Source organism: Phascolarctos cinereus, unplaced genomic scaffold (assembly GCF_003287225.1).
Source record: "Phascolarctos cinereus isolate Bilbo 61053 unplaced genomic scaffold, phaCin_HiC Scaffold_5;HRSCAF=322, whole genome shotgun sequence".
In the NCBI taxonomy this organism is placed as follows: domain Eukaryota; kingdom Metazoa; phylum Chordata; class Mammalia; order Diprotodontia; family Phascolarctidae; genus Phascolarctos; species Phascolarctos cinereus.
In genome coordinates, this window is record NW_027555958.1 from 29395344 (window position 1) to 29416583 (window position 21240).

General features: G+C 47.8%; 1 protein-coding gene across 1 annotated transcript in view; it reads right to left on the reverse strand.

Moving 5' to 3' along the window:
* Positions 1–226: 226 nt before the first annotated feature.
* RAP1GAP2 (RAP1 GTPase activating protein 2) overlaps positions 227–21240 on the reverse strand; it is a 259328-nt gene continuing 238314 nt past the window's right edge. Inside the window, 8 exon segments of the mRNA XM_078154757.1 lie at positions 227–6438; positions 9446–9522; positions 12813–12840; positions 12842–12940; positions 15678–15795; positions 15991–16104; positions 17755–17873; positions 18422–18559. Of these exon segments, the coding sequence (XP_078010883.1) occupies positions 6358–6438; positions 9446–9522; positions 12813–12840; positions 12842–12940; positions 15678–15795; positions 15991–16104; positions 17755–17873; positions 18422–18559 (774 nt within the window). The 3' untranslated portion in view covers positions 227–6357.

Consider the following 21240-nt stretch of genomic DNA (forward strand, 5'->3'; position numbering starts at 1 on the left):
GCCAGCATCCAGGGGTTGTGCCTACATCTAAGTCCCAGAGTTGAGCTGAGGGAATGTGGCTTGAAATATCATGTGAATGGGGTGGATTTTATTCAGAGAAGGCTGCCTGTAGGTGGGGAGTCTCTTGCATTTTAAAAGAAGTGAGGATGGAAAGAGGACAGTCCAGACTGGCCGGGTCAGGAAGTCTGAGGCTGTGGTCCCACCCAGAGAATCTCATACACTGATGGACACAAAATATGTTATTTATTGTGAATTTCTGCAAAGACACATTTAAGCAACAAAATATACATTTGTGAACTTTTTAGAATTCATTTTATACATTAACCAATACACCGTGTTACCGTAGCAATAAATTAAATGTACACTATTTACAGGGCATAGACAATCAGACTCTACAAAGCACCTCTCCGCTCTAACAAGGAAAAAGGAACAAGGAACGTGATAATCACCACCGCTGTCAGAGCTGAGCTTGGCTCTGAGATTTCATCACTCCCTGGAACTCTTTTCACAGGTGAACATTGCTGCACTTGAGGGGGCATCACAAAACTACATTCATGAAAAAGAAAAAGTAGGATCTTCAACCATGCTAGAAGATAAGCAAGAGGAATAGAAAGGGACAGGTTTATTCCTTCAAGCAGAAAATAAAGTACAGGAAAGTGAAACGTCACAAAAGAAAAGGATGGATGAGAATTCATTTCCTCTTGAGCTCACCTATATCCCACTGGAGCTGCCCAGGCTAGACATAAAGCAGGAAGCCAAGTACCCTCCTTCTAGGGCCATCTTGTCCTTGTCTGCTATGCTCAGCTGCAATTGACTGACACTTCCGTAGCCTGACCCATCTCTCTTTCCAGGGGGATGGGTATTCCAGTGACACACACAGTAGTTTATAAGACCAGCCTCACCAGCATGGCACATCTTTCTTAGGACTTGGAGGAGAAAAGAATGGAACTGGAGCTTGGGCAAATAAAATTTGCCTAGAACTGGCCCTGAGTGCCCAGTAATCTTTCTTCTACTTCAGAGTAATTCCTGGGAAGTCCTGCCCTTGGCAAATACTAACTCACCACCACCCCAGGTAATTAGAGGAAGACCATTCCTTTGGTCTATTATCATTTGAGGGCCTACTTCTGTGAGCCTTGCCCTTCCCCCCTAAACACTTCCCAGTTCTCTAGGCCTGATCTTTATGAATGTAGGAACGTAATAAATAGACATTTATTTCTGCACAGTCCTTGGGGCAACATCTAAATGAATTGATGTGTGCCCTACCATGAAATCTAGCATCCCATTCTACTCACTGGGGGAATGAGGTGGTGGGGTAGTATGGGATAGGAAAGACACTAATTTTTTTTGACACTACTCCTTTGCTGTTTGCCAAGAGGGAACTGGGGTGGGTTTAAACTATACCTTGTTTTTGGCCCCAGCCCCAACTCCTACAAAAGGCTTGGGGTTGGTGAGCTAGCATGAGCTCAGTGACTAAAATGGATCAAGGATCTAGCTGGCCATCTGGACATTTCATTTTCTTGGTGGGCTCAAAGTCCTAGGAAGTCTTTGCTAGAGAAAATCAACAAATTCTCCTTCCAATTCCATCTCATTCAAATCAACACTGATTAAACACTTACTGTGTTACTTATCTGAGGCCAAGTCCTACACCACCTAAGAAAGTTGGACTTCCATATCCCTTACTCAGGCACCAATCTTAAGAGCCCAACTTATTCACTTTGGTAGAATCCAAGGACGCAGTTAACGCTATTCATTCACACTAATGGGGGTGGGGATGTGATGGGGGTGGTGGTAGGGGTGAGCATATGGAAAGAACACTTGACTGGGATCGGAGACCTGGTGTCTAGTCCCAACTCCGTGGCAATGTGACCGTGGGTGAATTCATTCATGCCTCTGGGCCTCAGTTTATCTCCTCCCTAAGGGGAAGGAGTAGGATGAGATGGTCTCCAAAGCCCCAGCCTCTGATTTCTAGGATTTTGAAGCCTGCCTAAAATAGCAATTCCAAAGGAAGGCTGCCTCGTCACTCTGCAAACATAAACAGTCATTCTAGCTGACCTAAGGTTTGCCAGGAAAGGTTCTGCTGGGGCCACTTTAATGAACGGTGAAGAATCAGCTTGTCTTATTGAGTTAATCAGCAGCTGTAAGCAGTCGGGTGCCACCAACGTGCCTGAAAACACTTGATTTCCTCAAGCAGATGCAATCTTCCCCCATCCCTACCACTAGCTATAAGCCTACCTGGCAAACAGTTTCTTCATAGACAGCACAGAGGCAAGCTTCTCAGATTCCCAAGGAGAACCATCCAAATTAACAAAGCTGAGTGCTAATAACCAGCAGAGTTATGCTAATTCTCTATTCCTCACACCTAACGTCAGTAAGTCCAAAGAGCGATGCCAAAGGCCAAGAGTCCAGGAGAAGGGCATGATCATTCTATAGATGCAACTGTAAGAGAAGCTCTCAGGGACCCGAAGGCCCCCATCAGTAGGAAATACTGTGCTGTCAAGTCTTTTAGGTTGTTTAAAAGCCAAGTTCGGATTGCAGTACTGAACACAAATTTGAAATCCAGAGGCACAAGGAAGAACCTTGTTCCTAGCCTTGTTTTCTTCCTTCTCCTGGGACCGGGGACACAGATGGGCAGATAATTTTCACTCTTTAAGCCAACATGGTAAGTATTTACAGGATGCTGGGTCTTCATGCCAGACCCAAAGGGAGGAAGGGCTATTTCAGAGGCTACTGAAGCCAACATATAAGGAAATGAGAATTCAAGGCTGCTGGTCTACTCTCACCAAACTCCATCTCCGAGGAGCAGCAAAGAAGACAGACAGCTGCCTGCCTGGAGGCAGGCTGAATGGGTTAGAGCCAGACAGGGTGGTAGGAGGAGATGGGGCCTGATGCTCCCAGGGGTGGGGGAGACACATTACAATCTAAAAACGCAATCACCCCAAACCATGATTAAAGGCACTGCTGCTTCCAAGCAGATGGAAGCAGCTACAGTCAAAACTTACTTATTTGACTAATGTGAGTAGGGGACAGGACAGGACTAGGGGAAGAAGGCTCAGGCTGGATTAGTGACAAGTGAAAAGAAATAGAGAATATTCTGCAACTAAACATTGTTTATGACTTTCAAGGACAGACAGACACAATGAAAAGTGTGGCCAAGTCCTACCTGACCTGCGGGAAAAAGATAAGAATCACATGTAATAATCACATTGTTTATGTACAAATGGGTGCTGCCAAAGAAATTTTTAAGAGCACCTGACTAGGCCAACTTTTGAGAGACGTTCTTCATAAGAGCAATCTTATTTAGGCTAAACTTATTTAGAATAAACTCCTCTCCTTATAGGTAGTGTGTCGAGGGAAATTTCAGGTGGGCAGGGTGGGAAAGGGGAAAGAGGACTGGCTGGGGATGGGGGAGCAGGGAGAGAGCCTGGATCATCATCCTATTTCTGACACTAAGTGACCTCGAGCAAATTATTTCTGCAAATTGCTCAAATTGTCTTGAGCAAAAGAAACCTCAGTTTCTTCATCTTTCAAAAGATGAGGTTAGAGCATGTAACTTTGAAGCTCCCTTTTTTTTTTTTTGGTGAGGCAATCAGGGTTAAGTGACTTGCCCAGGATCATACAGCTAGTAAGTGTCATGTGTCTGATGAAGCTCCCTTCTAACAAAATAAAAAAGGACCTTAGCCCACTTTTGAATTATTACAAATTCCAAATCAACGGGGTCCTTGTTTCTAAAACGCATCATGGTGAAGTCAGCAGGAAATTATACTGTTGCTCAAGAAAAAGGAAAACTGTCCCCTTCAATTTGGGTGAGGAAAACAGACCCGGAGGCATGTCGTGTATGAGTTGTTTGATTGGAATTAAGTGCCTCTGATCCATTCCTTAAAGCAGTTTGAATAAGAGCTCTCCTTGTGATAGGTGTTTTTGTTAGGGAGGATCTTGGAGGCCCCTGGCATGTGGACCCCAAGAAAGACGCCCATCACCAGAAGCTTCTGGACCTCATTAAATTGTTTGAGTACCTAGTTTGAATTGAGACACTGTACACTATTTTGAAATTCAGAGGCAACGCACATTTTGGCCAGGACTTTGAGTCAGTGGGTATCTTTGAAAGCAGTGAGGCTGCACTTCCTCAAAGGCGTTAGCTATCTCGGACTCTAAAATCAAATGACAAATTCAGCCTCCATCTGCACCAGAAGCATCTGTGGCAGCATCATGGGACGTGAGTCAAAGGGCCTCATGCTGCACCAAACTTGTGTTCGGTTCAAATCTCTGATTGAGAGGATGGGCTGAGTGTGGTCAGAGGCGGGACAGCCCTTATGAATCAGGCTGGTCCATAAGGAGGTGGGGTCCTTGGGACTAGAGGGAACAGATAAAGGAAAATAGCCTGCTCTGGCATGGAGCCAATGTCACATCTGTGCCCTTCTGCCCAGGCTCGGAACTCCTTTGGGGTGAGCAGAAGTCCATGGACAGAATCCCATCGATGGAGAGCAGGTAGTACAGGGGTTGGGAGGGCAGGGCAGGAAAAAGGGAAGGGGTCTCAGCCACAGACCTGGAATAAAGTCTGCTTTAGCCATGATGGCACACCAGGGGACGTTCTATGGAATCTGGCATGTGGGACTGACTTTTGCCCTTAATATTTTGGAAAGTCTGAGATTGAGTTGATAGGGGAACCTTAAGCCCACCTCCTGGGCATACTTCTCAGTTAGCTCTCGCTGTCCAGATCTCTAAGAGGTAAAAGCATCCACTGGGCCCTGGTGTAATAGAAAGTCAGCCTCTGGGCTAGGAACATCGATTCAAATCCTACCTCTGAAGCTTACTACCTCTGTGACCTTTAATAAGTCACTTTGCTTTCATGGGCCTCAGTTTCCTCATCTGTAAAATGAGAGACTAGATAGTCTCTGAGGTTCCTTTGCCTGCTTTGGATCTATGATCCCAGGAGCTACGTCTGCTCTTGTGATTTCCAGCTCTCAGTCTTAAAGCCTGGGCAAGAGAAGTGGATGAATACTAAAGCACACCCCTAGTGGATTCCAAATGTGAGCAGAAGCCTTTATCTGGGTCCAGGTCTCAACAGCCTTGGCACACTTCTATCTTCTCTCTTGGAATGTGCTGACTAATGACCATCTACATAATCTCTCCTAGTCCCTCCTTGACCCTGCACTTGACCTCTGATCACTTACAAGGAGCTGCCCATCAGAGCTAGGGAAGAGGAGGGGAAAGGGAGTCCCCTTGTAGCAGCCATGGAAAGTGACCTGTGGTCTGAATGAAAAGAGGTAGGGCCGAAGAGACGTCTGACTTTGGACATGGAAGGGTGCAGACAATCCACATCGATGAACATCTCTCCCTACGGTGCTGAGTAGGATCACCGGGATGTTGGGAGAAGCTGAAGGGAGCAAGGGACAGATTTTTTTCCCTAGCAAATGCTTAATAAATGCTTGTTGAGCTAACAAATGAATGCTTTGGGAAGCCCATTGGGATGAGGGATGGGATGGCCTGACTGGTCCTGATGCATTTTGCCAAGACTCTCCCAAACTTGGTTCCTGGGAGGAAGATGGCAACCATTAGAAGAGTGGAACTCCTACCTAGAGACATCTTCCCCGGCCACAGGAGATGTCCAGGGCAGCTTTACTCGAGACATGATGATGTAACTCGCAGGAGCCTAGAACAGACCATTGACCTTCAAAGCATCTCCTTCCTTCCCTGCGCGAAAGGTTTGCTTCTGGCTTTCCTGGCTCCCGTCTCACTCTTTCTCTGTCTCTTTCTCTCATCCTCCCCAAGCCTGTTCCCAAAAGGAGCATCTGAAGGAACCTCTCACCCCCTTAAACAGAGGCTGCTCCCTGAAAGAGATATGGAGGTTCGGGGCCCTGCCAACATAAGTCTTGGGCCTTCCTGGCACTTTATAATGAAATTTTGATCAGGGAAGGGAGCAGGATGGACTAATTAGGCTGGGAACCCAAAGCCTGACCTCTGCCCACCATTCACAGAACCAAGATGGAGATGTACCATGGTGGGGACCAGAGGAGACAGAGTGCTAGGGGAGGAAGCTTAGGGCAGAGAGACCTTTTTCTGGCCGTGCTCATGGGTAGGAGAGAGCACAGATGCACACACAGCATTGGCCAGAGGCCCAGCTGTGGCACAGGCTGGGAGTACGCAAAGTGAATCAACAAAGAGATCTATGGGCATGGGCCCTGGGGGGGCTGGGTGCAGCATGTTCAGTGTATGCTACATGGTACAAGAAGCCTCCTCTCAGAAAGGTGGGAGGCGTGCCCGCCAGGGAACATCGGGGAAGGTTACGGAGGGTGCTGAGTGGAAGGCTGGCCTCAGCTTGAAGCCAGTGGCGTGGGGACACTGGGCAAGGGAGCAGCTTCAGGGAGTAGTGTAGTGGACAGATGTTCCCAAGGTCTTGGTGGAAGAGAGGCCATCTCCCTGGGCTGAGGCAGGACTGCCCTGAAGGAGACAAACACAGAAGACGGAGAATGTTAGCAGCAGGGCTGGGTGATGGAGTCCATTCAGAGCCATAGGATGGGGGCAGAAAAGATGCTAGTCAAGTGTTAAAGAAATGATGTTCATTCCCTTGTCCCCTTCCCAGAAAACTCAATTCCCATTTAAGCCCTTTGGGGGCAGGGACTGCCTAGCACAGTGCCTGGCACATAGTAGGTGCTTAATAAATGCTCATTGTGTGATTAGCAGGGACTGTTTTATTTTTGTCTTTGTGTCTTAGACTCAACATCAAGCCTAGCACATAGCAGATACTCGATCAAATTAATTCAAACAATCAGTCATATAGAATGTAAGCTTCTTCCAGGCAGGGGGATTTTTGTCTCTGTGTCCTTAGAGCTTAGCACAGTGCCAAGCACACAGCTGGTGTTTAATAAGTGCTTGTCAATTGCTTGAATGATTGAATCAACAAACATATATGGTATAATATTTGTAAAGTGCTTAATAGTGCCTGGCATGTAGTAGGTGCTTGATAAATGCTTTGTTCCCTTCTTTTTCCCTTCCCATACATTAAATCCCTACTATGTGCCCAGCACTGTGCTAAGCATTAAGGACACAGAAGCAAAAATAAGATGACTTCTGCTTCAAGGAGCTTATCATATTCATCTATATGACTACTGGACTGTTGGAATTCACTTTAATTCAATAAGCATTTATTAACTCTCTCCTCTTGTAGTCAAATGCAGTCTACTCCCTGGCCTGGCCCCAAACCTAGCAGCTTCAGGGAAGAGAGGATCTGGATTCTGGCCCACTGAATCCTGTCTCCAAACTTCCCAGGCTGACGGAGCCCAGAGTTGGCTGACTCTCTCAGGATGGCCTTTACAAAGTCAATGTGAAGGTCAGAAAGGGGATAGAAAAGAGAAGCCCCATCCCACCGGGCTCCAAGGGGGACTATCCCTCTACTCACCTTTGACAGGTGAAGGACTTCTCTTCCCCACTAGTGACCCTGCTCCAGGATAAAATCAGAACAAAGACTTCACATGATCATCAATTGATTAGCAACACAAAAAGCATTTCTCACCCATCGTGTGCCAGGCATGTGCAAAGTCAAACGGGGATAGCACAAAGGGTCTGCTTTTGACACACTTCTCTGCAGGAAGGAGGCGAGAAGGGAAGCCCAAGGAGACCCCCAGTCTCAGATAATGAAAGGTTGCTTGCCCTTGAATTGGCTTTCTAGCGTTCTAAAGTACCAGGTAATTGATGCTCAAAATAACGGCATCCCCTAAGAAGCCTTGACTTCGGGAAACTTCCACTTATTGGCTGTGCTCATTCTTTCCCATTATGCAATGCTGGAAACAGACAACCTCGCTTCTCAGACTGAAGCTCAAAACTTTTCTGGTTTAATGGGAAACAGGTAAGTATTTAGTGGCAAAAAAGACTTTCATCTTTGCTGGGTTGTGGGCTGAGCATCGAAGTAAGGGTAAGTGGAGATCAGAAATCAGAAATCTAGAATCACCGGATCCAATTCCCTCATTTGACACAAGAGGAAACTGAGGCTGAGGGAAATTAAGTGACCTGCCCAGGACAGGATAATAAATAGGTATAGAATTCAGTAGCTTGTCAGGGGACACCAAGAAAAATTTTACAAGGGGGACCTCACATGGTAGACCCCCCACACCCTCACCAACACCAGCAGAATAATGATAGCTAACATTTCTTTATGGTTTGCAAAGAGTCCTCACAGCAACCCTATGAGGCAGGTGTTATTATTATCCCTGTTTTAGAGATGTAGAAACATAGCGAGGCTTAGTGACTTGCCCAGGGTCACACAGCTAGTAAGTAGGAGGCAAGATCTGAACTCAGGTTTTTAGAATGCCAAGTCCATCCCTCTATCCATTATGCTATCCGATGAGCAGGTGCTACCCAGCAGTAACAAACTACCTGAAAGTGAGGTTTGGCCCAAAACAGATAAAGGGACAGCCGACCTCCGGGTGCTCAACCTGGGATCCAGGAATTCTAGTTTTTAAAAATATCTTGGTAACTATTTCAGTGTGATCGGTTTCTTCGGTAATCTTGTGTATTTTATTTTATGCATTTAAAAATGTTGCTTCAGAAGGGGTCCATAGGCTTCTAGGTGGTTTTGTGGATAGTGTGTGGGGCTCAGACACTTACTAGCTGTATGACCTTGGGCAAGTCACTTGACCCTGCTTGCCTCAGTTTCCTCATCCATAAAATGAGCTGGAGAAGGAAATGGCAAACCACTCCAGTATCTTTGCCAAGAAAACCCCAAAGGGGATCATGAAGAGTTAGACAGGACTGAGACAATTGAACAATGAAACCACAGGCTTCAAGGGACTGCCATAGGAGTAAGCTATACAGAAAAGGTTGGACCTATGTTCTAGAAGACAGTAGGGAGTTGGTCTTGCATTTTGTATACGGATAGGTGGGTTCTCCATTTGAATATGGGAGGGGGGCTCCAATCCGCTGGGGACTCAAAAGAAATAGTCTTCCTAAGAGGCTTTGACACAGAACAAAGGGCTGTAGGATCTCCAATTGGACAGTAGAGGCCTCCCTCCTCCCAGCCTTCCAAGCCCATTCCTTCCTACACCCCTGACTTCTCTGCCAGGCAGGGCACATCTCCAAATTGGAAAAAAGGGGCAGATTTTGCCTTTGCTTTCCTCCCCATCTCTAGACCTCTACCTCTGCTCCCATTCATATGGAATGCTTTCAGCCCAGCTTAATCCTAACTACAGTGACAGCTGATAACTGATACAGCAAGAGCCAATAGTGATGGAGTTTTCCCAGGGGGCTCCTGATGACCCTGAGCCTTGAAGAGTCAAAACAATGAACCTTGAGTGGTTGCATTTCAGGCATTCTGGGCCCAAAGGACCCTGAGAGGTACCCTTCAAATCAGATCCTGTGCGTTCCTTGTATGAATGAGGCACTCTCTGATGTTCCCCTGGCCCCCCAACCCCTTAGGTCCCTCAACCCCCATGCTCCAGAGCCTCCTTCATACCGAGCTGGAACTGGTGTGGCTGAGCTTATCGAAGCGGAACTTCAGATTGGACCTTGGAGAGTTCCTGTTCTTCAAGTCTAGGAGAAACAGCCAGGGAAAAAATTAGGAAGGGAAGGCATTTCAATCAACCAGTCAATCAATGAACATTTATTAAGCACCTACTGAGTGCCAGAGAGGCAGATAGGGGGAACCACAGTGCACAGAGAGCCAGGCCTGGAGTCAGGAAGACTCATCTTCCTGAGTTCAAATCTAGCCTCAGACACTTAGTGAGCTGTGTGATCCTGATCAAGTCACTTCACCTTGTTTGCTTCAGTTTCCTCATCTGTAAAATAAGCTGGAGAAGGAAATGGAAAACCACTCCAGTATCTTTGCCAAGAAAATCCCAAATGGGGTCATGAAGAGTTGGACAGGATTGAAAAGGAGGGACAGCAGCAAATGCCAGGTACTATACTAGGCTCTGGGCGTAGGAAGACAAAAGTGAAACAATTCCTGCCCTCAAGGAGCACATGTTCATAGAGATGTGACTACAGGATACAGATGAAAAAGATACACAGCGATGGGACCCCCGGTGGCATAATAACAACTGGGGGGATCCCGGAAGGCTTCTTGTAGGAGGCTGCCCTTGACCTGAGCCTTGAAGGGAGCTTAGTGTTCCAAGAAGCAGAGACAGAGAACAAATTTGTTGCTTTGTCTCCGTCATCTTTTTTCTTTAATGTGTTTTTGGCTCCCCAACAAGCCACCCATGAATGTTCTGAGAGCCTTGAGTATGTCTCATGTTTCTTTTGCATTTTTGCATGTAGGCAGAGTAGATAGAGCATTGGGCTTGGAGTCAGGAAGACCTGAGTTCAAATCCTGCCTCATACACTTACTATCTGTGGGACCCTGGGAAAATTACTAAACCCCTATTTTGCCTCAGTTTCCTCAACTGTAAAATGGGGACAATAACAGTCCCTCCCTCACAGTGTTGTTAAGATCAAATAAAATAATATTTATAAAAAGTGCTTAGCCTAGTGCCGGGCACATAATAGGCATATGTTGTTATTCAGCAATTTTTCGGTTATGTCTGCCTCTTTGTGACCCCATGTGGGTTTTTTGGGTTGCTTTTTGTGTTTTGGTTTTTTTTTTCTTTGGCAAAGATACTGGAATGGTTTGTTATTTCCTTCTGCAGCCCAAATGAGGAAATGCAGGCAAACAGGGTGAAGTGACTTGCACAAGGTCTCACAGCTAGGAAGTGTCTGAGACTGGATTTGAACTCAGCTCTTCCTGACTCCAGGCCTGGCACTTTATCTGCTGTACCCCCCCTCGCTGCCCAGGTAGGCCCTCTATAAATGCTTATTTCTTTTTCCCTTTACCTTCACCTGTGTACAGCCCAAAGCTCTGTATCCAGCCATGACCCAGTCAGTGTTGGTGATGAGAGGATCAATGGACTTTTTGTCCTGGTTTGCCCATGGCTAGGGAAGGGTAAGTGCCAACCTGGACCACACTCAGCTCACAGCCTTGAGGCCTGGTCTTTCAAACACGTTGTAAGGAAAATTGAGACTGTCACCAGACAGCTTGGCGTGCCTCATCTATCTGGGTGCTTCTGAGCCTTGGCTGACTCCCTGGTATGACTGCGGCATTTACTGTCTGATCCCTGTCGTGTACGACACTGAACAGAAAACACTTCAGTGTTGGGAGCATCAGCCCTCAGTGGGACGAGTCGAAGCAAGACCCTAAAAAGCAAATGACTCTGGAAGTGAAATTACACATGTGACTTGGGACGTGACTGGCCCTCTGGTTTCTGAAATTTCCTGGTTACCTTGGCCAAAAATTCCCCTGATGTGCAAAGCGCCTGACACATTACTTATCACCCTCACTTCGTGATTCATCACATACTACTCTCTCCTATTACCTAATTTTTCCTAGTTAGACTGGGAGCTCACAGAAGGCAGATGCTCTATCTTTTTGGCATCTCCCACACGTAGTATCTACTACTTGACAGGGCACACATTCAGCGCTGAACCAATGTTTGCCGTTTACACTCACTGGAGGTCTTTAAGCTCTCCTGTTGGACACGTTGCATGAAGATTCATATTCAATGGTCCATGGGTTGGACTCAAAGGCCTCTATCATCCGTTCTATTATCATTGTCATTATATGTTATGGCTGATTTATTGCCAAGCTGCTAGAAGGGATGGCCAATTGAAGGGACTGGGAAATACTCTGCAGAGAAAGTATGCTATAGGGTATGTGTGTTGAACCATGGTACAAGAAGCCCATGGAATGTAAACCACTAGAAGGCAGGTAGATTTTGCTGTTTTTGTCTGTGTCCTCTGTGCCTTGTACTCAGTTGGGACTTAGTAAATGCTTGTTGAATGAAAGCTAATTAAGCTTTTCACTATTGGTCCCCAGAATGATGGCGAGCTCTCTGCATCCAACGACCCAACCCCCCCGGCCAATCACACAGCTGTCTGCTTTCATTGTCTCCCTAGCGACAGGATGCCTACCCTGAGCTTGCTCGTTCTTCTGCTTCGTTTGTGATAGGATGCTTCACTAAGGAGGAGGTTGGGGGGGCTGGGGATGCCATCTGTGGCTGCGAAACAGCACAAGATCACTGATCCACATGGGCATCAAACCTGCCACTTCAACCACCTTGGTGCTGTTGTCTAACCAACCAAACTGGGCACCCTGTGGACGGACAACCAGAGCGCAGGGGCCAAGGGAGGAGGTGGGGCTGCTTCCTGGCACACTCCCACACCTGAAACCTCACACGCTCATAGCATCAGAGCTGGAAGAGCGAGGGTCGGAGACGAAGGTGACTCGGGATCATTTAGGGGCATTGGATCATAGATGTAGAGATGGAAGGATCTCAGAGGATTATTTAGCAAACAGAGTGAAGTGACTTGCTCAGGGTCACACAGCTAGTAAAGGTCTGAGGCCAGAAGTCAATTCAGGTCTTCCTGACCCCAGGCCCAGCACTCTATCTGCTGAGCCACCCCGCTGCCAGGCAAAGCCAAGTCCTCAGATTCCACATAAAGCACACCTCCCCACTGCACTGCCCAACTCTACCTGATTCTATGGCTATAGTCTCCAGGGCCCTTGAGCCTCCCTCTCCACCAGAGATCCCCAGGAATGCCCATCAAGGCTACATTGGGAGCCACAGAGAAGCAGTGGTGCCCACTGCTGCATCCCATAGCCACACAGTGACTGTCACAGAAGTCACAGTTTGCCCAGAACCTCCCCATCTCAGAGTTGGGGCTCAAACCCAAGCTCCGTTCTCGGCTCTACCAGGCCGCCACCTGCAGGACAAGATCAGATGCTATCAGCCACGGTGAAGGGGTTCTCCCCATAGGCTACCCAGTGCCACCCCATCCTGGACATCACTGACCTGTCGGACTCCGGCTCATGATAACAGGGGGTCGCTGCTGCTACTAGGCTGGGGCTCTCGATGTTCAGGGACGGGCTGTAGACAAAGACTTCCTGCTTGAAGGGTGAAGCTGTGGAGGGCTGGCTGCTCTGGGGGGGAGAGAGACGGGTAAGAGGATGGGCAGCTGGATGGTTTTTTACATTCACCCCCATATCACATCCCTCCTCTCTGGCCACTCCCCAAACTCGGTCCTGATGAAGCTTCCCATGCAGGTGGGTCTGGAGACATCAAGTTCCTCCCTGACCTGCCTTGACCAATCCCCTCCCCAGCCAGATTCCAGGAGAGCAGAGCCCCTGACTCATCACAACAGTGAGGGTCAGGGACTGGAACTCCCTTCACCAATACAGGCCAGCCCTCTGCATACAGCTTACAGTCTTAAAGACTTGCCTAGGGACGGAGTGGTTCAACGTGTCTGTGCTTTCTGCCAACAGAATGGAAACTTCTTGAGAGCAGGGATTGCTTCATTCTTGCTACTTGTATTCCTGGCGCCCAGTGTATGATATGGGCTTAATAAATGCTTGTGGATTGATTAAATTCAAGCCTGCCTCTCCAGCCATGAAAATAGACCGCTTTTACCTTTGTCAGAGATCACAGAATCACAGATTTCAAGCTGCTGGGATCTCAGAGGCCAGGGAGTCTCATCCCCTCTTTATATGAATGAGGAAACTGAGGCCCAGAGAAGTTAAATTATTTGCCCAACATCATATGGGTGGTAGAGGTGAGATCCAAACCCAGGTCCTCTCTCACCAAAGCCAGGCCCCTTCCCACTCAACCAGAAAAAGTAGCTGCATCCCCTGCCTGAACCGAAGAATTTGTTGTTGAAGTAGGGCTTTCCTAACCAGGTCCCCCTGGTTAGTACAAAAGAAAGAACAATGGATTTGGACTCAGAAGACCTGGGTTCAAATCCCACTTCTGACACTTCCTAGCTGTGTGACCCTGAGTAGGCCACTAAATTTCTCTGGGCCTCAGTTTTCGCATCTATAAAATGAGTAGGTTGGACTTTGTTATTCAATTGTTTTCAGTCACGTCTGACTCTCCGTGACCCCATTTGGGGTTTTCTTGGCAGAAATGCTGGAGTGGTTTGCCATTTCCTTCTCCAGCTCATTCTACAGATGAGAAAACTGACGCAAACAGGGTGAAATGACTTGCTAGTAAGTATCTGAGGTGGGATTTGAACTCAGTAAGATGAGTCTTCCTGACTTCAGGCCTGGCGCTCTATGCGCTATGGCGCCACCTAGCTGCCCGAGGGGCTGGGAACAGATGGCCTCCAATTTCCCCATCAGCTTTAAATCTATGGTCTGTGATCCAGCCAACCCAGTCCCTGCCCGCCTGCTAGTATCACTTTCCCTGCCTGACACGTCAGATTCCTGGCCTCTCTGTGAATTCATGTCTCTGACTTCCTTCACACCTGGCTCCAGGCCTCCCTCCTCCCTCCAGAAAGTCTTCCTTCCCTCACCTCAGTCAGGGTCCTTGCCCTCCTTGCCTCTGTTTCCCCATCCATGCCTTGCTTTCATATTCAGTCGATACACAACAGCCAATGTCTTGGAATCTTGGATCTTCCCTGACTTTTGTAATCCTCTCTTCACAAGTCCATAACAAGTCCACAGGACTTAGGGCTGAGTTTGCACACAGTAGGTGTTACTCATTTCCAGCCCTTTGTTTCTCTCTCTGCAGAACATCTATGATGTTCTGGGGGTCTTCCCACCTGGCAGTGTTGCTCACTACTTCCTCCCAATCCCTTTTCCAATTAGTCACTGAGTCTGGTGGCTTTCACCTCCTTGGCATCTGCTACACCTATCTCTCTTTCCTCACACCAAACTACCTTTGCTATCTCATCTGGACTAATGCAATAGCTTTCTAATTGGGCTCCCTGCATCCAGACTCCCTTCTCTCCAATTTATCCTCTGCACAGGTGCCAGTGATATTTTGAGAGTACAGGTCTGTCCACGTTACTCCCCTGCTCAAAAACCTTCAGTGGCTCCCTATTGCCTTCAAGTTACATTATTCTTTTTGTCACTTAAAGCCCTTCACAATACGACTCCAGTTCATCTTCACAAGCCATTTTCACACTATCCTCCATCACACATTCTAGCTCCAGTTAAACTAACCTCCTGCATGCTCCTGGTACAGGGAATTCCACCTCCCACTTTACAACTTTGCCTGGAATGCTCTCCTTCCTTAGATCCGCCTCTGGGGACCTCAAGCCCCCTCTGAGGCTCAGCTCAGGGGCTTCCTCCTTCAAGACATCCTTTCTGATTCTTCTACTTATGAGAGCATCCCAGTGTATTGCAGGGATATCTATCCTGTATTTACTTATCTGTGAACATGCTCCATCCCTCTAATAGAATGTAAGCTCCTTGTGGGCAGGGACTTTTGTCACATAGCACATAGTGGGTGCTTGTTGAGGAGTATCTATTTAGAATGTAAGCTCCTTGTGGGCAGATACTTTTGTCACATAGCACATAGTAGGTGCTTGTTGATTGAATATCTATTTAGAAGGTAAGTTCCTTAAGGGTAGGAAATGCCTCACTTTTATCTTGGCATTCTCAGCTGGCACAATGCTTGGGGCACAGTAGGTGTTTATTGACTGGCTATCTCCCTAAACAGAACATAAGATCTTGCAGGCAGGACTTTTGTCACTGTACTCCTAGAAGCCAGCACGGTGCTTGACTCATAGTAGGTATTTAATAAATGCTGTGTGTGAGTCCCAAGGTTGGAGAGAAGAGGAAGGGCCAGTGGAGGGCCCCGGCCCAGGCCTTTCCACTTCTTGGCCCTCACAGGCATGAGTGAGAGTCTGGGTTCTCTCTGGGTAGCGGCTCTGCCTACCACAATGTCATACTCCTCCATGGCCTCGCTCTCCCCGGCTGTGCTGCTGAAGCTGCTGGTGCTGGAAGAGGACCGGGAGATGCTGGATCGGCCGTTTTCCTTCAGCTTGACAAAAGGCCTGGGGAAGAGAGGCAGAAGGGGTGGGAACGAAGCCCCTGCCCCCACACACACAGGGCCCCCCGCCCCTGCAGTCACTGGGTGAGCACAGTGCCAGGGCAGCTCCTCCGATCCAGCCTGAGGCTCCAGCCCTCCTCCCTGTGCCCCCTCTGACTGCCCGCTGCCTAGCTCCTCCAGAGAAGGTCTGCCCGCTTACTTCTCTTTGTTGGGGCAAATTTCTGGAGAGCTGGGGTTGGACGAGGTTTCTGATTTCACTTCCTGAGAGGAATGGCCACCATCTGGAGTCTTGGGAGTGCTAGAGACACTGTCACTGAGGAGACAGGAAGGAGGGAAAAGATAACAATAATAATATTAATAACTTTTACATATAGGATTTCAAGGTTTTCAAAGGACTTTACATGCTTTATCTCATTTGATTCTTACACTATTATTATCATCATCCCTATTTTACAGATGAGGAAACTGAGGCAGGTTAAGTGACTTCTCCAAAGTCACATATATAGTAAATTTCCGTGGCAGGATTTCAATTCAGGTCTTCCTGCTGCCAAATCACGTGTGCCATTTAGCTCCTACGCCATCTAAGTCAAAGGCTAGTGATTCATAAATCTGGCTTTTTCTCTCACTCGTGGTGGGGGTAGGGAAGGGAAGGAGGATGCAGCAGTCACCAAATTATGCCTTCAGAGTAAGGTTGTCCCTCTGGGTCAGAGAAACGTTCTCCACCTGCAAGTCCTTGGGAAGCTTTAGAGCAGAGCCCATGAAAGCCTCTCTTTATCCCCACCTTCACAGCCTTTCAGGAGCCCTACACAGACCCACATCATTCTTCTCTAGTTGTTTTAGAGCCCTGAGTCAGGACTCCAGTGCTAATGAGAGAAAGTCCTGGGCTTGCAGACCACATGGGCTGTAATATAACTGCCACTTATATAGCAATTTAGAGTTTGCATTACAGCATTTGGGCCTCTCGACATCTCTGTGAAGTAGGTGCTATCAGCACAATTATTCCCATTTTACAGATAGGAAACTGAAGTAAACAGGGTGAAGTGACTTGCCCAGGGTCACACAGCTAGTAAGTGTCTGAGGCCAAATTTGAACTGAGGAAGAGGAGTCTTCCTGATTCTAAGCCCAGAGCTCTATCCACTCTACCACCTCGCTGCTCTGGTCAGGGTTATTACTATTTTTTTTTACATTCATATAAAAAAATGTTGAGTTCCAAATGCTCTTCTCCCTCCAGTCTCTATCCTACCCATTGAGAAGATAAATGATATTATACCCATTATACAGGTGAAGACATTTGGCCTGGGTTATACAACTAGTGTTAGCACTGGGACTAGAACCCACAGCTTGTGATTTCCCTGTCTCTTGGTGGCATGTTTTTAAATGGAGACAAGGCATTTGTCCTAATTTTTATATGTAAGTTGGCCTGATCTGCCCCTACAACTAAAGAAACGCCTGACTTTGGGCCAGAGGGGGCTAGAGGCCATCGTATCCATTTACCTGTCTGTGCCAGCAGTTCTTAAGATCCAGGGATCTGTGAACCTGTGTGTGCTTGTGTGCTTTATATTTTGCCAACTGTATTTTAAGATACTTGGTTTCCTTTGTAATCTTATTTCATTTTATGCATTTAAAAGCATTTTTTTTTGTCTGAGAAAGGGTACATAAGCTTCATCAGACTCCTCGAGGGGCCCAGGATACAAAAATCCTCTTTAGTCTATGGAGAGGTTCTAATGGACTCATAACTGGGATCACCAGATGGCAAATGTGGAAGGGCCTTAGCCACCCGGGGAACTGGCCCAAAGTCACACAGGTTGCAAACATCAGAAGCTACATTTGAACCCAGGTCCTCTGACTCCATAACGAATGCCATTTCCAACATACTCCGCTGCCTCCAACCTCCACCCCTGTGCCCGAGCACTCTGGGGGATGGGACAGCAAAGAAAGCACAGTCATGAGCCCCAGGATTTACCATCGTGTCCGGCTATCAGCCTGGCCTTCGGAGCCCGTGTGCAGGCGGGGGAACAGCCCTGACCTCCGCTTGATGGGACTCCTCGACTGGTTCTTCCCCGTGGCTGCTGCCACTGGAGGCTGCCGGATGAAATCCCAAAGTGAAACCCTCACGTGCCAAACGCCTTCTGGGGTGAGGTCCCGTGCGCCGTCTTTGAGGCAGGAGCTGTGCTCCCCGCCCCCCTGCCCCAACACCCAACTCTCCAAACACTTCCCTGCGCCAGATGGATCTCCCCTAGCCAAATGCTCTTCCTCCTCTCCCCTTTCTCCCTCCCTCCCTCCCTTCCTCCTTCTCTCTCCTCTTCCCTCTCCTCCTTCCTCCTTCCCTTTCCCCTTTCCTCTCTTCCTCCCTCCTCCCTTCCTTTCCTTCCTCCTTCTCTCCCTCCCTTCCTTCTTCCCTCTCTCCCTCCCCCCTCTCCCCTTCCCTTGTTCTCTCCCTCCCTTCCTCCTCTCTCCCCTTCCCTCTCTTCCTTCCTCCCTCCCTTTCCCCTTTCCTCTTTTCCTCCCTCCTTCCTTCCTTTCCTCCCTCTCTCCTTCCTTATCTTCCTCCCTCCTTTCCCTCCTTCCCTCCCCCCCCTCCTTTCCTCTCTCTCTCCCTCCTTCCTTCCCTCCCAGAGCCCCGCACTTACCGAGAAGGTGGTCTTGGTCACTTCCGCGCTGTTATGTGTGATGCCCCCGCTGAGGCTGCCTGGGATCCCTCCGCTCTGATGTTTCTTCTGACTCCCCACCATGGTCTCCATGGAGTGGCTGCGCACCCGGATGGCTCTCTGCAGAGAAGAGCGTGGGCACCAGGGGGAGCCCGGGGGCAACTCTAGGATATCTTTCGTCTGGATTCGAATACATCTATGCCTGGCACATGTGTCCACATACATGTGTGCAAACACACACAATACGTGCCTCGGACATGCACATGATACAATGCATTGGAGGCAAACATATGTAAGGCTGAACCAAGGTGCAATATTTGCCGATGAAAACACTTGTCTTTGCATCCCCAACACAGTGCCTGAAGCTCAGTATCTAAAAACTGCTTGGTTAATGATTGATCAGGGCAGAGCTTGAGGATAATGAGGTCATTGGGAGGATTCCTGGGATGGCGAGACATTAGCCACCATTAGCCACCTAAACTCAAGTTCTAAGCATCGCTTATTCCTCCGCCAGAACCATCCCTGTGACCCCTCCCTTTTGGGTCCCGATCCCTGTCTTAGAATCAGAGATCTAGAGCTGACCGGGAGTCCAATTCCCTCCTTTTACAGATGGGAAAACTGCAGCCCAGAGAGACTGTGACTTGCTCAAGGTCACATAGACAGTCAGCAGAAGAGCCAAGATTTGAACCCAGGTCTTCAGACCCAATCCTCTTTCTGTCATATCCTTGCACCCTCTGGAACTTTGGCTACAAACTGCCTTTCCTATGAGACCTGTGCCCACCCCTCTGGAAACACATTGTATAGAGTTTTTGTTTGCTTATATAGGTCTCTGTTGTTTCCTCCCAATAGGGTGTAAGCTCCTTGAGGCCAGGACTGTTTCAGTTATGCTACTGCATCCTCAGGACATAGCACAGTGCCTGGCAAACAGTTGGCACTTAATAAGTGCTTGCTGAATTGGTGAATTGTGGAGTCACAAGCCCTGAATTCAAATGCTGGCTCTGTTGCTTCTACGTGTGTGTTCTTGGGCAAACCACTCACCTCTTTGGGTTCTGGTTTCCTCATCTGTACAATGATGATCCCTACCAGCTCTAAATGTACAACCTGCAGCAGTGAAGGGACTTTAGCCTTTGTTACTGAGGACTGGTTGAAGAAACCAGGGGAGAGAAGACCTGATGGGCAATATGAGAATTGGCTCTAAATATCTGAAGGGCTGTTTGTGCGAGGAGGAGTAGATTAACTTTGTAGTCCTGAGAACCAAGGAGAATTTCTAGCCAATGGGTGGAAGTTACAGGGAGGCCAGAGTGGTTCAGAGGAAAGAGAGACGATGCCAGAGAACTCAAGATCCAATCCCAGCTTGGCCACTTCCTAGCTGTGTGACTTAGAACAACTCATTTAACCTCTCTGGGCCTCAGTGTCTTCATCTGTAAAACGAGGGAGTTGGACTAGAAGACCCCTAGGGTCCCTTGGAGGATTCCATGATCTCATCTTTAATCAGCCAAGTGTAAGGATCGATTTCCTAATAATGACAGCTATCTGACAATGGGCAGGGACTGCCTTCCTCATGAGATTGATCTGTGTCGTTTCTGAAGTCCCTTCCAACTTCAAAATTCTCCAATTAATTCATTAAATATTGAAGAGTCTAATGCGTGGGATCCCAACCTCATGCACATATTAGGAACGTGATCACGGGCAAATAATTACTTTACCTGAGTTTCTCCATCCATAATATGGATATAATAATCCTGGCCTGAGAGGCAGCCTGGTAAAGTGGATAGAGAGTTGGCCCTGAAGTCAGGAAACCTGGGTTCAAGTCCTGCCTGTGTGACCCTGAGGAAGTCACTTAACCTCTCAGTGAGGCAGGAATTCTCCAAGACTACGTATAAGTTGTCAAGCAGTGCTTGTGCTGACTGAACCACATTTTCATCCAGTTTTCCACCTGAGTTTGAATCCTGCATCAGAAACTTATTAGCTATGTGACTGACCCTGGGCAAGTCACTTAGCCTCTATGGGTCTCAGTTTCTTTATCTGTAAAATGGAGATAATAATACCATCTTCATCATAGAGTTGTTATGAGAATCAGATGAGATAGCTCATTTGGGTATTTGCAAACCTTAAAGTGCTATATAAAAGCGAGCTATTGTTATTATTGCCTTGTTCACACATGTACATGCATGTATACATATGTGAGGGATGCATGTGCCATTTACTACCTGTGTGACCTTAGGCAAGTCCCTTGGCCTCAGTTTCCCCATCTGTAAAATGAGGGCATTGGATTGGATGGCCTCTAAGGTTGCTTCCAGCTCTAGAGCTAGGTTCCCATGGGCACAAACACGTTTGTATGGTTATGGCAGCCATTGGACCATCGAGGGCAGGCTTTCCAGCTCACCATGAAGTGTGCTGAACATTGCCAGATACCCCATCAATGGAGTTAGGTTGTGAAAGGCTTTGAATGCCAGAATAAGGGGTTTATAGTTGATTCTAGAGGCAATAGGGACCCAAAGGGTCTTCTTAATCAGGCATATGAAAAATTCTACCTTCACTGAGGTCTCTCAGGTTCAGAAATTCTCCCTTCCTAGAAAGCCATCATGGAGAAGGCTCGTGCCTTGTCTTCCGGCTTCAGCCAATTAAGTAGATTAATGGAGGGGGCAGGGTTATTCACAGAGCGAGCACTCATTCTCTGGAGCCACGTTTCCTCCAAACTGAGCATAAAGAATTAACACCCTCCCCTGGCCGTGCACCCTTCTCTCAGATGCCAAGCCACAGACTCACCACCAGAGATGCATCTCCCCTCCAGCTCACAG